Source organism: Acomys russatus, chromosome 10, assembly GCF_903995435.1.
Source record: "Acomys russatus chromosome 10, mAcoRus1.1, whole genome shotgun sequence".
NCBI lineage: Eukaryota > Metazoa > Chordata > Mammalia > Rodentia > Muridae > Acomys > Acomys russatus.
Genome location: NC_067146.1, coordinates 52,636,333 through 52,649,578, shown reverse-complemented (window position 1 = coordinate 52,649,578; position 13,246 = coordinate 52,636,333). Strand labels below are relative to the sequence as shown.

The window sequence follows — 13,246 nt, the reverse complement described above, 5'->3', positions numbered from 1 at the left end:
ACCAGTGAGATTGTGGAGTCTTGGAAAATTCATGGAATCTGCCTCAAGTGTGGTGGGGAAGGGCAGTTGACGACTGACTAGATTTAGATAGAGTTGTCTGGGTTTGAGGAATCAGGTTCTGTGCATGGGGTGGGGCGAGGGCCTTCCACTCTCATGGTCCCCAGTTCTTTTTGGTCACCCCACACTCCATAGGCCTCCCTTTCCCCACAGGCCGGGCCAAGACCTTTCGTCTGAAGCTGCCTGCCTTATTGGCGCTGACTGCCAGGGAATCATCAGTGCGGACAGGAAGTGTGGGCAGTGCCGGAGCCCCTGGGGCAGTGGTGGTGGATGTGGACCTGACGCCTGCAGCACCCAGCAGTGAGTCCCTGGCCCTGGACGAGGTGTCTGCCATGGACAACCATGTGGCAGGGCTTGGGCCTGCAGAAGAGAGGCGTGCACTGGTGGGCCCGGGGTCTGCTTCACCTGTGGCCAGCGTCCGAGGCCCTCACCCATCGCCAAGAGCTCAGAGCCTCAACCCTGATGCCTCAGGTTCCAGCTGCAGTCTTGCAAGGACACGCTCCCGAGAGAGCTGCGCTAGTGTGCGCCGAGCATCTTCTGCGGATGACATCGAGGCAATGAGAACTGGGGTGCTGCCCCCTCCACCCCGTCATGCGAGCACTGGTGAGGGCGCAGGCCCAGGAGGCCCTACTCTAGCCCCTTGCTTCCTGCCTGTCCGCCAAGCCTGCCCTGTCCCAGGCCCATCATTTTCTTTTTCCCTCCTACCTCTTAGGTGCCTGGGAGTCTGGGAGATGGAAACCCCATTAAGTACTTATTTAATCTCATTAAGTGGCCTTTTACTCTATTAACTGTCCATTCAACCCATGACATTCTTGCACTCACAGGGCCCCTGCTGGCCCATGGGCTAGCTGTCCCAGGACATCCTAGAACAAGGGTGGCCATGGAACTGGAAAGAGACAAGAGAGATTAGAGGCTCCTGACACTGTCTGATCCTTTCTACTCCTGCCTTCCCACTGTGGCATGCTAAGAGGGGTTTGGCCCTTGCTTGTTTTCATGGGTCTTCTGAGCTACGTCATTGCTTATTATCCCACCCGATTGGCCCTTGCCAGTTAGGGCTTGGTCTCGTTGCAGTTTTTGTGTCGGTGGCCTGGCTTCCCATCAGCCCTTGGCCTGACCGACTGACTGAGCCTTGTCTCTTCGTCTCAGGGGCCATGCACCCCCTGCGCAGTGGCCTGCTTAACTCCACCTCAGACTCGGACCTTGTGCGCTACCGTACCATTAGCAAGATCCCCCAAATCACCCTCAACTTTGTGGACCTCAAAGGTGACCCTTTCCTGGCTTCACCCACCAGTGACCGCGAAATTATAGCGCCCAAGATAAAAGAGCGGACCCACAACGTCACCGAGAAGGTCACCCAGGTAGGTGTCCAAGTGCATGCATGGTTCTCTGCTCCCCTTGGAGGAAATTTGAGTTGGGGAGGAGGGGCAAGGTGGGGGTCAAAGGTGGGGGTTGAAAGGTTAATCAGTAAGGGAAGCTGTTGGGGCAGGTGGGGAGCATGCTCAGAGCTGGGATACAAGAAGGAAGCGTTTGAGATAAGTAGGCTAGTAGAGAAAGAGGCTGGTGGAGAGGGAGGCAGCTTTTAGGATGGGCAGATGACCAATGGATGGAATGTGTGGCTTTATGATACAGGGTGAAGGTGAGGTACTTTAACCTAGGACACTGGGCAGGCCATGGTGGGTGAGAGAAGGCCAGCAGAGGGATGTATATGAGGGGTCACTGTGGTAACAGGAGTGGGCCTCAGAAAGGACCACGTAAGTAAGTCACAGTCCTCATTCTTGTAGGCCAGGGTGGTGTGCCAGGTGGCCTGGGGTGTCCACCATGTCCACCCTAGTGTGGGGGTAGGGTTTCCCTCTTGGGTGGGTGGGGAGCACTGTTGGTGGGTATAAAGCTGTTCAGGCATCAAGTCCCTGCATCTTAGCCCAGAGAAGAAACACAAGCTTCTGACTTCTGTGGCCCTGTTTGAGGGCTCTTCTGCTCTTCTCCTTCCTCCTGACAGCTAGGTGCCTTACAAGACCCCCCATTGTCTACTCAGCCACAGCTCTTTCCCATCTAGGCAGTGGTGAGGTCAGCAATGAGAATGCCCTGAGGAGAGGGCACTGCTGCCCTAAGCTGCCCTGTAACATCTGCCCTGTGAGGGAGCTGCCCATGCCTCTCACTCTCTGGGTCCTTGCCAGGTCTGCAGCCCCTTTGCTTTGCCTCCAGAGCATGCCCCTCGCCCCAGAGCCTTTATCTGGCTCACTCCTCCCCCCTCTGGGTCCCACCTCTCTCTTCCCACCTGGGTGCCTGGTATCTGCCTGTTCCTGTACCCAAAGTGCGTATGCCTAGGGTGTATGGATCCCCGTGTGATTGCCTGTGGTGCCCCTGCCAGTCACCTGGCGTCTCTCCATCTCTGGGTGTCTCTCTGCCTGACTCTGGCTGGCTCGGCACTGGACTGGCGGGGCGGGGGTGTCGGGGAGACCATTAATCTGCGGTGACAGGCCAGGCTGCCGGGTGGAGGGGGAGGGGCTAGGGCTGCAGGAGCGGCTGCAGCAGGAGCTCGGGAGGGAGGGGGCCGCTGGCCGGGCACGGGGCAGAGGGCGGGCACGGGCTGGGCGGGGGTGGGGTGGAGGGGCAGAGTGGCGGAGTGGGGGTGGGAACCTGAGAGGAGGAGGGGCAGGCCCGGCAGAGGAACTGCGGTTCCCACCGCGGGTGCCGGGCTGGCGGCAGGCGGGCAGAGCACGGCACCCTGGTAGAGGGGGCCCACACCAAAGGGCCATGTGGAGCAAGAGCCAAGCAGGCAGCTATCCATTTTTACTGTCTAGGTGACCCCAGCCCCAGGGCCCAGCACCAGCCATTCTGGCTTCATGCCAGAGGCGGTCCTGGCTGCCAGTCGGTCAGCCCTGGGCTGGCAGCCTGGGCTGGGACTGCTGCTGGGGCACAAGTGAGGCCGGGCCCTGGGGCCCTAGGGCATTTAGGCTGTGGGGAGTCAAGTCCTCCATGGCGATCCCAGCAGGGAAGGAGAGCAGGACAGGGACTCTGCAGCCCAGGGCCCAGAAAGGCCGGGTGAGGCGGGCAGTGCGCATCTCCAGCCTGGTGGCCCAGGAGGTAGGTGATCCCCTCAGCACTTTATCCTTTTTTGGGGCTGGAATAGAGGTAGTGGGGGTGTGGCCAGAGGGCTCTGGCTGCAGTTGGGGAGAGGGCTTCTGAGAAGCAGGACAGTTTGGGAGCCCCGTGTTCTTCAGTGTGGCCCACCCGTGTGGCCCACCCCTGAGCTCCTCGCTGCTCTCCTCCTGGCCACTGGCTAGGTTCCCGGGGTTTCCCTTGCCTTGGCAACCCCTTTCCTATGGCTTCTGTGGCCCACAGTCTTCTAGTTCAGAACCTAAAGGGAAGAGAAAGAAAGATAGGTGTCTGGAGAGGACGCTGGGGAGTTGGAGAGAGACAGGAACCAACACAGCAGCTAGACCTGACACAGAGGTGCTGGGGCCCCCTCACGCTGAGAGTTGTGGTCCGCAATGGATGCTTGGATTACTCTGAGGGGGCGTCTCAGGAGGGCAGGGGTCAGAGGTTGCTCAATGGGCATCCAGAGCAGATTGAAATGAAGCACTGGCTCACTTCTTTGTCCCCCTCAGCTGGTGGTGGCCTCCTGGGAGCTGCCTCTCTGCCCCACAGGTCCTCTTGCTTTAGAACTGGAGGTAGTTCCCGGTGATTCTGAGACTCCTACCCCTGCCACTGTCACTGCTCCCCCCCCCCCCCCCCCCCCCCCCCCGCCTCCCTTTGTTAGGGTTTCTATGCTTCTCCCAGCTGGGGAACAGGCCCAGGTGAGAGGTTTTCCCTTCCAAGGTAAAGATCCAAGGTTGAGTCAGTCTTCTACAGGACAGCAAATCGCAGGGATTATAGACCTGGCCTGAGGCCATGTGGTAAACCAGCGGTTTGAGAGATAGGAGTGACCCTTGGGTAGATTACGTTAGCAGATTTGGGCCTTGTGTCCAAGACTTGCCATACATATGAATGCAGATGTGCACTGGGGCTGTGGGCAGACCTGGGGACAGGGTCACTGCTGTCTGAGATTGTCCAGGATAGCTCCCCAGGCCTGGCTGCTCATGCACAGAGAGGGAGGGCTCCAATGAGTGACAGCGACTTCTTTTTGCCTCTTGTCTGTGGGGCCTAGCCTGTTTCTTTTTTGATGCCTGAGAGGTCACTAACCTCATGTATATTAACCCTCTGTTAATGAACAAGCCCTCAGACTGAAGTCAGGGCAGACCTAGGATCGCATCCTCACCCCATCTGGTTTCTCTGAAGTCTCAGTGTCCATCCCAGGGTGGCCACCCCACCCCCCTCACACACAGGAACTATCATTTTTACTAGCTCCTTTCCCTAAGATGCTCTCTGAACAGCCCCACCTATGCAGATGGGGTTAGGGGATTCCCATTTGAAGGGGAATGAGAGTCTTTGGGACTTCATTGAATCCAGAGACCTGAGGCTGTGGGGCCCTGGGATTCAGTGCTTCTGGCACAGGGCTAAGAACTCTGAGGAAGGGGAAGTCTTAGGGTCTGGCTGGGTGGGGCATTCTGGCTGAGTCAGATGTCTACTAGAGGCTCTTAAAGGCTGGGTGGGCATGGGGGCTTCTGACACCTCTCACCTAGCCTGGTTTGGAAGCGAGAACACTGTCTGTGTTTGTGGCCCTTGACCCTGTGGTGGGCTGCTTTTGCCTGACTGTTGTCTGAAGATGGGGTTCTGTGCAGGCCACATGTGCACCTCTGAGCCATCCTGGGTGTACACTCCTCTGTAAAATTGAGGTACCAGGTTCTCTGTGTTGGACTCTGTCCCTTGTTTCCCTTTGTAAGGGTGTGTGTGGCAGCTACTCTGGGCCAGGGTGGAGAGGGGCCTGAGAGAAAGAGAGTATCGGCAGGGAAAGGGTTTCTCCCCTCAGGGAAGCCAAGGGAATGGTGGTGGCTGGTGTCCTTGGACAAGTGGTATGAAGGGAGGCGTGAGGGAGCTGCAAGGACTATTTTATGTGTTGGGACTCTAGCTCCTGGGCTCACTGCCCAGCTGGGAACTGCAGTCCTTGGAACATATTCTGGACTGAGACAGGGTGTGTGTGTGTGTGTGTGTGTGTGTGTGTGTGTGTGTGTATGGTGTGTTTTGGGCTGTGGGGTAAGATTGCATGCATGGCGAGAGTTGTGTGGTCTGTGGGTCTGTCTGGGCTGCCTGGCTGGTGGAAAACAATATGGGGTCTTCCTGCATGATGACCTAAGTCAAGTATTTTGGGTACTGTCAGAACTGTGTGGAGCTAACAACCCTGCTGGCTAGCATTCTGGGAACTGTAGTGCCCAGGTCTGAGGGTAGTCAGTTGCTATGGCTACTTGGCCGAAGGGTGAACACCGTGATGGAAATGTGCTCTCTTTGGCCACATTTGGTAAGGAGGCCACCAGCTTCTGCTCTGAAGTCCCTTGGCCCTTCCTCAGCAGCCACACCTTCCCTCCCTGTCTAGGTCCTGTCCCTGGGAGCTGATGTGCTTCCTGAGTATAAGCTGCAGGCCCCCAGAATACACCGCTGGACCATCCTGCACTACAGCCCCTTCAAGGCTGTGTGGGACTGGCTCATTCTGCTCCTGGTCATCTACACGGCTGTCTTCACACCCTACTCGGCTGCTTTCCTGCTGAAGGAGACGGAGGACGGGCCGCAAGCCCCCGACTGCGGCTATGCCTGCCAGCCCCTGGCCGTGGTGGACCTCATCGTGGACATCATGTTCATTGTGGACATCCTCATCAACTTCCGCACCACCTACGTCAACGCCAACGAGGAGGTGGTCAGCCATCCTGGCCGCATCGCTGTCCACTACTTCAAGGGCTGGTTCCTCATTGACATGGTGGCTGCCATCCCCTTCGACCTGCTCATCTTCGGCTCTGGCTCTGAGGAGGTAGGCCTGGCAAAAGGCAGCCAGGAGGGAGTAGGGGGAAGGGGGAAAAGGGGGAGATAGTACACAGGAAAGGAGGATCCCTAACAAATCCATGCTTGTTCATCCACAGGGTCATAAGGACCTGGAAGTGGCTTTCTCCCCCTAATTTGTCTATGAAAGTGTGTGTGTGTGTGTGTGTGTGTGTGTGATACCATTTTGTAGCTACACAAAAGCTCCCTCAAAAGCTAGTTAGAATTTTGGCCTAGGACCTTGAGGTGACTGTTGGTTCTTTCAGAGTCTCTGTTTCCTCATTCTCAGCGTGGAGACCCTTACTACTCTGTCTTAGCACTGGCGGAGATTAATGTGGCACCTGTGTGGGAGCCGCGTGGGAGGCACTCTCTACTGGATGGTTTTCATCATCAGGGAGTGCCTCTAGGACGAAGTCTGTTATGGCATCATTCAGTACCCTCAGCTGCAGCGCTCTTACTCAGGTGCCCTCACACTGAACCTGCCTCCTCCTCTAGCTGATCGGGCTGCTGAAAACTGCGAGGTTGCTGCGGCTGGTGCGTGTGGCCCGGAAGCTGGACCGCTACTCGGAGTATGGGGCAGCGGTGCTCTTCCTGCTCATGTGCACCTTCGCGCTCATTGCACACTGGTTGGCCTGCATCTGGTACGCCATCGGCAACATGGAACAGCCTCACATGGACTCGCACATCGGCTGGCTGCACAACCTGGGCGCCCAGATCGGCAAGCCCTACAACAGCAGCGGCCTAGGCGGCCCCTCCATCAAGGACAAGTATGTTACAGCGCTCTACTTCACCTTCAGCAGCCTCACCAGCGTGGGCTTCGGCAATGTCTCCCCCAACACCAACTCAGAGAAGATCTTCTCCATCTGCGTCATGCTCATTGGCTGTGAGTGCGTCCTGGAGGTGGGTGGGGGCGGAGCCATGGCTGGGTAGAAGAGGTAGTGAAAATCCTAAGGAGCCAAGAGGAAGTCAGAGCACTTGCCCCGCCCCCTCCTCTTCCCCTCCTAGCGTCCTGGGTTCACAATATAGTTTGGAGGCTGGGACACCAGGGCAGGAAATGCTGAAGGTTGGCGTGTGTTTGAGCATGTGTATGTCCACTCTCAGACTGAGACGTGACCGGACCGCGAGTGTCGTTGACCTGGTGCGGGGCCTGAGCAGAGGGTCCCCGTGGGCGGGCGGGGTCCCTGCGGATGCTGACGGCCCCACTCACCCACGCCCCCAGCCCTCATGTATGCCAGCATCTTCGGCAACGTGTCCGCCATCATCCAGCGGCTGTACTCGGGCACGGCCCGCTACCACACACAGATGCTCCGGGTGCGGGAGTTTATTCGCTTCCACCAGATTCCCAACCCGCTACGCCAGCGCCTCGAGGAGTACTTTCAGCATGCCTGGTCCTACACCAACGGCATCGACATGAACGCGGTGAGGCACCAGCGGTGCGGGGGGGGCGGGGGGGGCTCGTGGTGCACCCAGCATGCCTCAGACGGGTGTAGTTAGTATTAAAGAACCTGAGAATTACTTCACCTGGAGTTCTCCCACTGGGAGAGGCCAGCTTCTTCACACTTTTCCCCTTCAGCCTGAGGGGGTGAGGAATCAATTATTAACACTCCCAGATAAGAACTTGGTCAGAGTGGCAACCCAGGTGTGAGGGAGTTCTGGCCCCCCAGGTTTCTTCAGAGGAAGGAATCGGATGGGGCAGTTTTTCCCCAGAGGTGTGAGGCACTGGACTAGTGTTTGGACTGAGTCCCAAGAGAGTGTCCTGAACCGCCCTGATCCCCAGGTGCTGAAGGGCTTCCCTGAGTGCCTGCAGGCTGACATCTGCCTCCACCTGAACCGCTCGCTGCTGCAGCACTGCAAACCCTTCCGAGGGGCCACTAAAGGCTGCCTGCGGGCCCTGGCCATGAAGTTCAAGACCACACACGCACCTCCAGGGGACACGTTGGTGCACGCTGGGGACCTGCTTACTGCCCTCTACTTCATCTCCAGGGGCTCCATCGAGATCCTGCGGGGTGATGTCGTGGTGGCCATCTTGGGTATGGGGTGGGAACGCCCACTGAAATGCAGAGAGACCCTGAGCTCTCTGAATACACTGGGGGTGTGGGGTTGCTGGCAGGATACTTGGGTTCCTTTAACTCGCCTGAGGGTGGGCCTTCAAGGTGGGCAGAGGGAAGCCCTGCAGGACGTGGGGCTGTTGGGCTGGGAGACTGCTTAGCCTCGCCTGACCTTGAGGGGACCCGGGATCTACTCATAGGCAGGCATCTAGTGTTTCCTTAAACTCGAACATTACCTGGTAAGGGAGTCGGAAATATAGCCGAGCATCCAGGTTCATTAAGGATGTGGTTCCTGGAAGCTTCAGGCAGCATAGAGTGTCCAGAGGGAGTCTTGTCCCTTCTGTCCCTGCCTATGGCATTGTGTGTATGGGTTGCACTCGGACAGTAGAGACTTCCAGTCGTCTCAAGTTCTTTCTTTGATCCTGTACACACCAAATTTTTGGCCAAGGCTCACAGTAGAGCATTTTAGACTTATTTCAACGTTCAGCCCAAACATGCACACCTTAACTCCTCTCCCAACTAAATCAAGTTTTCCTACACACGTGCACACATTTTGGTCTTTTCTGTGCTTGGCTGTTCTAAGCTATGCTGTTCTGTTTTCTCCTTCTCTTTTTAAGCTTTATTTATTATGTATACAGCAGTGTTTTGCCTGCATGTACTCCTGTACGCCAGAAGAGGGCACCAGATCTCATTGTAGATGGTCTTGAGCCACTATGGGGTTGCTGGGAATTGAACTCAGGACCTTTGGAAGAGCAGCCAGTGCTCTTAACCTCTGAGCCATCGCAGAGGTTTTCTTTCAGTAGAACAGTGCTGGCTCTGATTAACCATCGTGATGTCATAGCTTGGAAGACCATTGTTTATAGGGCACTGCAGTTTGCTAGGATGTTGTTGAGGGTAGAGGTAGGGTTGTCCCAAGGATGTCATGGCTACAGGCAGAGCCGGGGCATTCTGGGTGGTTCCTGCTTGTTGAGTAGTTCCTGAGAGACTCCAAATCCCTGCCCCCTTCTGCTGTCACCTCCAGCCACTGGTGCTGCCCCATCTGCCGAGATCCCTGAGAACATGGGCTGGCTTATGCATACTTGGCTGTGTGGCTGGGAGCTGGATGACTGGAGATGCTCCTGTCCAGGGTGGAGTTTACCCAAAGGAGGGTACCTGCTAATCTCCATGCTGGTGTTGTGGGCTGAAGCCTCTGTCTTCCCCATGGCCCCCAGGGAAGAATGACATCTTTGGAGAACCTCTGAACCTGTATGCACGTCCTGGAAAGTCCAATGGCGACGTGAGGGCCCTTACCTACTGCGACCTGCACAAGATCCACCGCGACGATCTGCTGGAGGTGTTGGACATGTACCCTGAGTTCTCAGATCACTTTTGGTCTAGCCTGGAGATCACCTTCAACCTTCGCGATGTGAGTGGGTCGTCCTGAGCTGCCGTCATCCCCAGGAGAGCTCCCTGAGAGGCTGCCCCTTCCCTGTGTGACTCTGAACACGCAGCTTCTCTGCCTCTTCCTCTGCCTGTCACTTGGCATCACAGTCAGATCCGGTTCTGAAAGTCCCAACCTTTAGCTGTTCAGGGACAGCTACTTAGGGGGAGGCAGTTCTTTCTACAGCCCCACCTCTCTATGCTAGTGAAGGGGTGTAGTTGCCCCTCCCCGTTCCAGGCAAGCCACACAGGATGCACCTAAGGGCCCTGATTCTGCTCTTGGTTGCAGACCAACATGATTCCAGGCTCCCCCAGCAGTGCGGAACTAGAGAGCGGCTTTAACAGGCAACGCAAGCGCAAGCTGTCATTCCGCAGGCGCACGGACAAGGGTGAGGTGGCCAAGGGGAGGGCAGGAGGAGAGTGGAGGGCAGAGGGGAGTGAGGGCAGGGTCAGGCTGTGCAGGTTCCACCTCTGCCCATCAGACTGGCATGCAGTCCACCGGTGCACCCCCCCTCACCCCCTCCCCCGCCCCCAAAGCCTCCTTCCTGGTGACCAAACACAGTCACCTTTTCATGCCATGTTTGAACTAGGGTCTCCTTTGGGTAGACCTCTCTTACTTCAAGGACAAAGGCAGGCTTTTGGCCTTTATTAGGCTTGAGTGTTGTCTACCAGGCCTTGACCCTTAAAGAGGGGAGGGAAGGGGTGGGAGGGAGCACAAGAACAAAGGAACTTGAGTGGCAGGCTATAGAGAGCCAGAAATCCAGAATCAGCAGTGCCCAGAGGCTGCTGAGCAGCCAGGGTGTGGCAAGGGAGTTCTCAGGCAGGTTGAGAGTGGGAGGGAGACAAAACAACTGAGGATATACACCCCTCCCCCACCCCTCCTAACTCCCCCCACCCCCCCCCCCCCACTCCCCCACTCCCCGTGGCTCCTTCCCAGGCTCACTCAGCTCCTCTGTCCCTCCCCTGTTCTTCCCTCTGAGATCTGTTCTTTGTTTCCCACAGACACAGAACAGCAGGGGGAGGTGTCAGCCTTGGGGCAAGGCCCTGTCCGAGTTGGGGCAGGGCCAAGCTGCCGGGGTCAGCCAGGAGGGCCATGGGGGGAGAGTCCATCCAGCGGCCCGTCCAGCCCAGAGAGCAGTGAGGATGAGGGCCCAGGTCGCAGCTCCAGCCCCCTCCGCCTGCTGCCCTTCTCCAGCCCCAGGCCCCCTGGAGACCCGCCAGGTGGGGAGTCTTTGACAGAGGACCGAGAGAAAAGCAGTGACACCTGTAACCCCTTATCAGGTAGGCCTGGGCCCTGGAGGTGGGAATGGATGTGAGGGATGGGCGGGTGCTTGACTTTTCTTTCTGACCTCCTCTCTTGCTCCAGGTGCCTTCTCTGGGGTGTCCAATATTTTCAGCTTCTGGGGGGACAGTCGGGGGCGCCAGTACCAGGAGCTGCCTCGATGCCCTGCCCCAGCCCCTAGCCTCCTCAACATCCCCTTGTCCAGCCCGGGTCGGCGTTCTCGCGGCGACGTGGAGAGCAGGCTGGATGCTCTCCAGAGACAGCTGAACAGGTGAAGAGGGGCTGCCCAGGGTGAGGGCACAGGGTAGGCTGAACTGTAGGGTGCCAGGCAGCCTCTCCATCCTCAGCTAGGTGAAGAGTTACCACCTAAGTTGACATCCCTGTCTCCACTTCTCTGAGTGCTCTCCTTCCTTCCTGCCCAGGCTGGAAACCCGGCTAAGTGCAGACATGGCCACTGTCCTACAGCTGCTACAGAGGCAAATGACACTGGTTCCTCCTGCCTACAGTGCTGTGACCACCCCTGGGCCTGGCCCCACCTCCACATCCCCTTTGTTGTCTGTTGGCCCCATCCCCACTCTCACCCTGGACTCGCTTTCTCAGGTACATTCTGACGCCCACTCCCAGCCCACTCCCAGCCCCCAGCCGCACCCTTTCTGCCCCAGCACCACCCCTCTCAGCTGGGCATGGAGTGAAGCCAGTTCACCTTCCCCTCCCCTCCTCTACCTCTTCTGCTTTCCTCCTGCCTCTGCTCTGGAAGCAGTGCAGAAGAGGGCAGGAGGCAGGGAACCTGCCAGCAACGGTGGTTCACAGGGATAGATGTAAACACAGCGTCCTGATCCTGGGACTTGGGTCTGCATGCTGCTTGCTAGTGTGCCTCAGGAGAGCATCTGGGTCCTGGCTGTGGTTACACTGGCCTGGCTTTGCTACTTCTCATCTTGCCTCTTACTCTAGCAGGGTTATAGCACCATCTTGAAGGCTGCTGGCATTTCCAGGGTGCCAGAGTCAAGACTCTGAGATGGGACCTCCTGGATCTCCATCTCTTGTCCTTGAGTAGCGTCCTGAGGGACAGCTCCAGCTTTGACTGGTGGTTGAGGGGCCCTCCTGGGCCTCACAGAGGTGCCCTGGAATCTACTCCCCTTCCCCTGGCACTGCTCCCCCTCCCATATGCTGCTCGCTCCTGTTTGCAGACACCAGGGCCCACGTCAGCAAATGTGCCAGTCTCCCTTCGCAACCTCCCCCGCAGGGATCTCACCAGTAGACACGTCAGCACCCACAACCCCCTCCCGCCTGCCCTGGCGCTCTCCCTGGCCTCAGACGCCTGGCTGCTGGCCCGCTGCTGTTTCTAGGGCCCCAGGGTTCTTTGGAGAATGGCAAGAAGGCACCTTGTCTCTCTTTGTCCCAGCTGCCACCCCGAAGCAGGGACTTCTTATTCCACTTGGGGGTTTGGCGCTGGCTGCCCTGCCACATTCCGTAGGGAAGGGAAAGGCGAGAGCGTGGAATCCATCTTCCCTGGGCCCAGAGCAAGGCCCTCTCTCAGGGTGGCTCAGTAGTGGCTCTTAGCTCTTTAATTTGACTCTTGTCCTCAAACTGCACACCTTTTCTTCCAATTGCAGTCTCTTGTCCCCTCAGGTCCCTGTTATGCCCACCCACCCCTCCCCTCTGACGTCAGTCTTGCTGTTTTTGTCTCTGCCCCTTTTCTCCTCCCCCAGTTTTTCCTGCCTGTTCATGCTCTGTGTTCTTTGTAGGTTTCCCAGTTCATGGCGTTTGAGGAGCTTCCTGCAGGAGCCCCAGAGCTCCCCCAAGATGGCCCCACTCGACGCCTCTCCCTGCCCGGCCAGCTGGGGGCCCTCACCTCCCAGCCCCTGCACAGACATGGTTCAGATCCCGGCAGTTAGTGATGTTGCCCAGTGTGGACTCATAGCTCACCTGGGTTCAGGGCATTACCTGACCGCTCTCCTTGGAGACCTTGGTTCGGAGGGGAGAACAGTGCCGGAGCAGCTCCTCCTGCAATACCCTGGGCCCCACTGGGAGGGGCAGAGCTGGGCAGTGGACAGGGGGTCTGTGGTCCCCCCACTGCCCTGGGGGCATTAGCTGGTCTAACTGCCCGGAGGCACCCGGCCCTGGGCCTTAGGCACCTCAAGGACTTTTCTGCTATTTACTGCTCTTATTGTTAAGGATTATAATTAAGGATCATATGAATAATTAATGAAGATGCTGATGACTATGAATAATAAATAATTATCCTGAGGACACTCTGGGTGCTGGTTGGCTTCAGCCATCACCAGCTTTATCTTATGTTTATGTTCTGAATGTGCTTGCGTGGGAGAGTAAGAGCTTCTGTATGTGTGCAAGTGTGCATGCGTGCATGTGCGTATGTGTGTGTGTATACCATGTACTTGAAAGATGGGGGATACTCCCTGGGGCCAGATCACAAAGCCCTGTGGACTACTTTGAGTCTAATAGGATACTTTCTACCCTGAGTTCAACCCTTCACAACCATGTGGATTTGCTTCGTGGCACACTCACACTGGCT

At 57.3% G+C, this 13,246-nt stretch overlaps 1 protein-coding gene across 2 annotated transcripts in view; it reads left to right on the top strand.

Annotated features, from left to right (window-relative positions):
• Kcnh2 (potassium voltage-gated channel subfamily H member 2) overlaps positions 1 to 12,993 on the top strand; it is a 31,905-nt gene extending 18,912 nt beyond the window's left edge. Inside the window, exons 4-15 of one of the 2 annotated variants that reach the window (XM_051152140.1) lie at positions 211 to 660; positions 1,204 to 1,415; positions 5,528 to 5,956; positions 6,460 to 6,847; positions 7,184 to 7,383; positions 7,742 to 7,994; positions 9,224 to 9,417; positions 9,721 to 9,820; positions 10,434 to 10,712; positions 10,798 to 10,984; positions 11,136 to 11,313; positions 12,459 to 12,993. In XM_051152140.1, the coding sequence (XP_051008097.1) occupies positions 211 to 660; positions 1,204 to 1,415; positions 5,528 to 5,956; positions 6,460 to 6,847; positions 7,184 to 7,383; positions 7,742 to 7,994; positions 9,224 to 9,417; positions 9,721 to 9,820; positions 10,434 to 10,712; positions 10,798 to 10,984; positions 11,136 to 11,313; positions 12,459 to 12,608 (3,020 nt within the window). In that variant the 3' untranslated portion in view covers positions 12,609 to 12,993. Of the gene's footprint in view, positions 1 to 210; positions 661 to 1,203; positions 1,416 to 2,708; positions 3,142 to 5,527; positions 5,957 to 6,459; positions 6,848 to 7,183; positions 7,384 to 7,741; positions 7,995 to 9,223; positions 9,418 to 9,720; positions 9,821 to 10,433; positions 10,713 to 10,797; positions 10,985 to 11,135; positions 11,314 to 12,458 lie in introns of those variants that run through there. The other variant, XM_051152139.1, reaches the window with a different exon arrangement.
• The last annotated feature ends 253 nt before the right edge of the window (positions 12,994 to 13,246 follow it).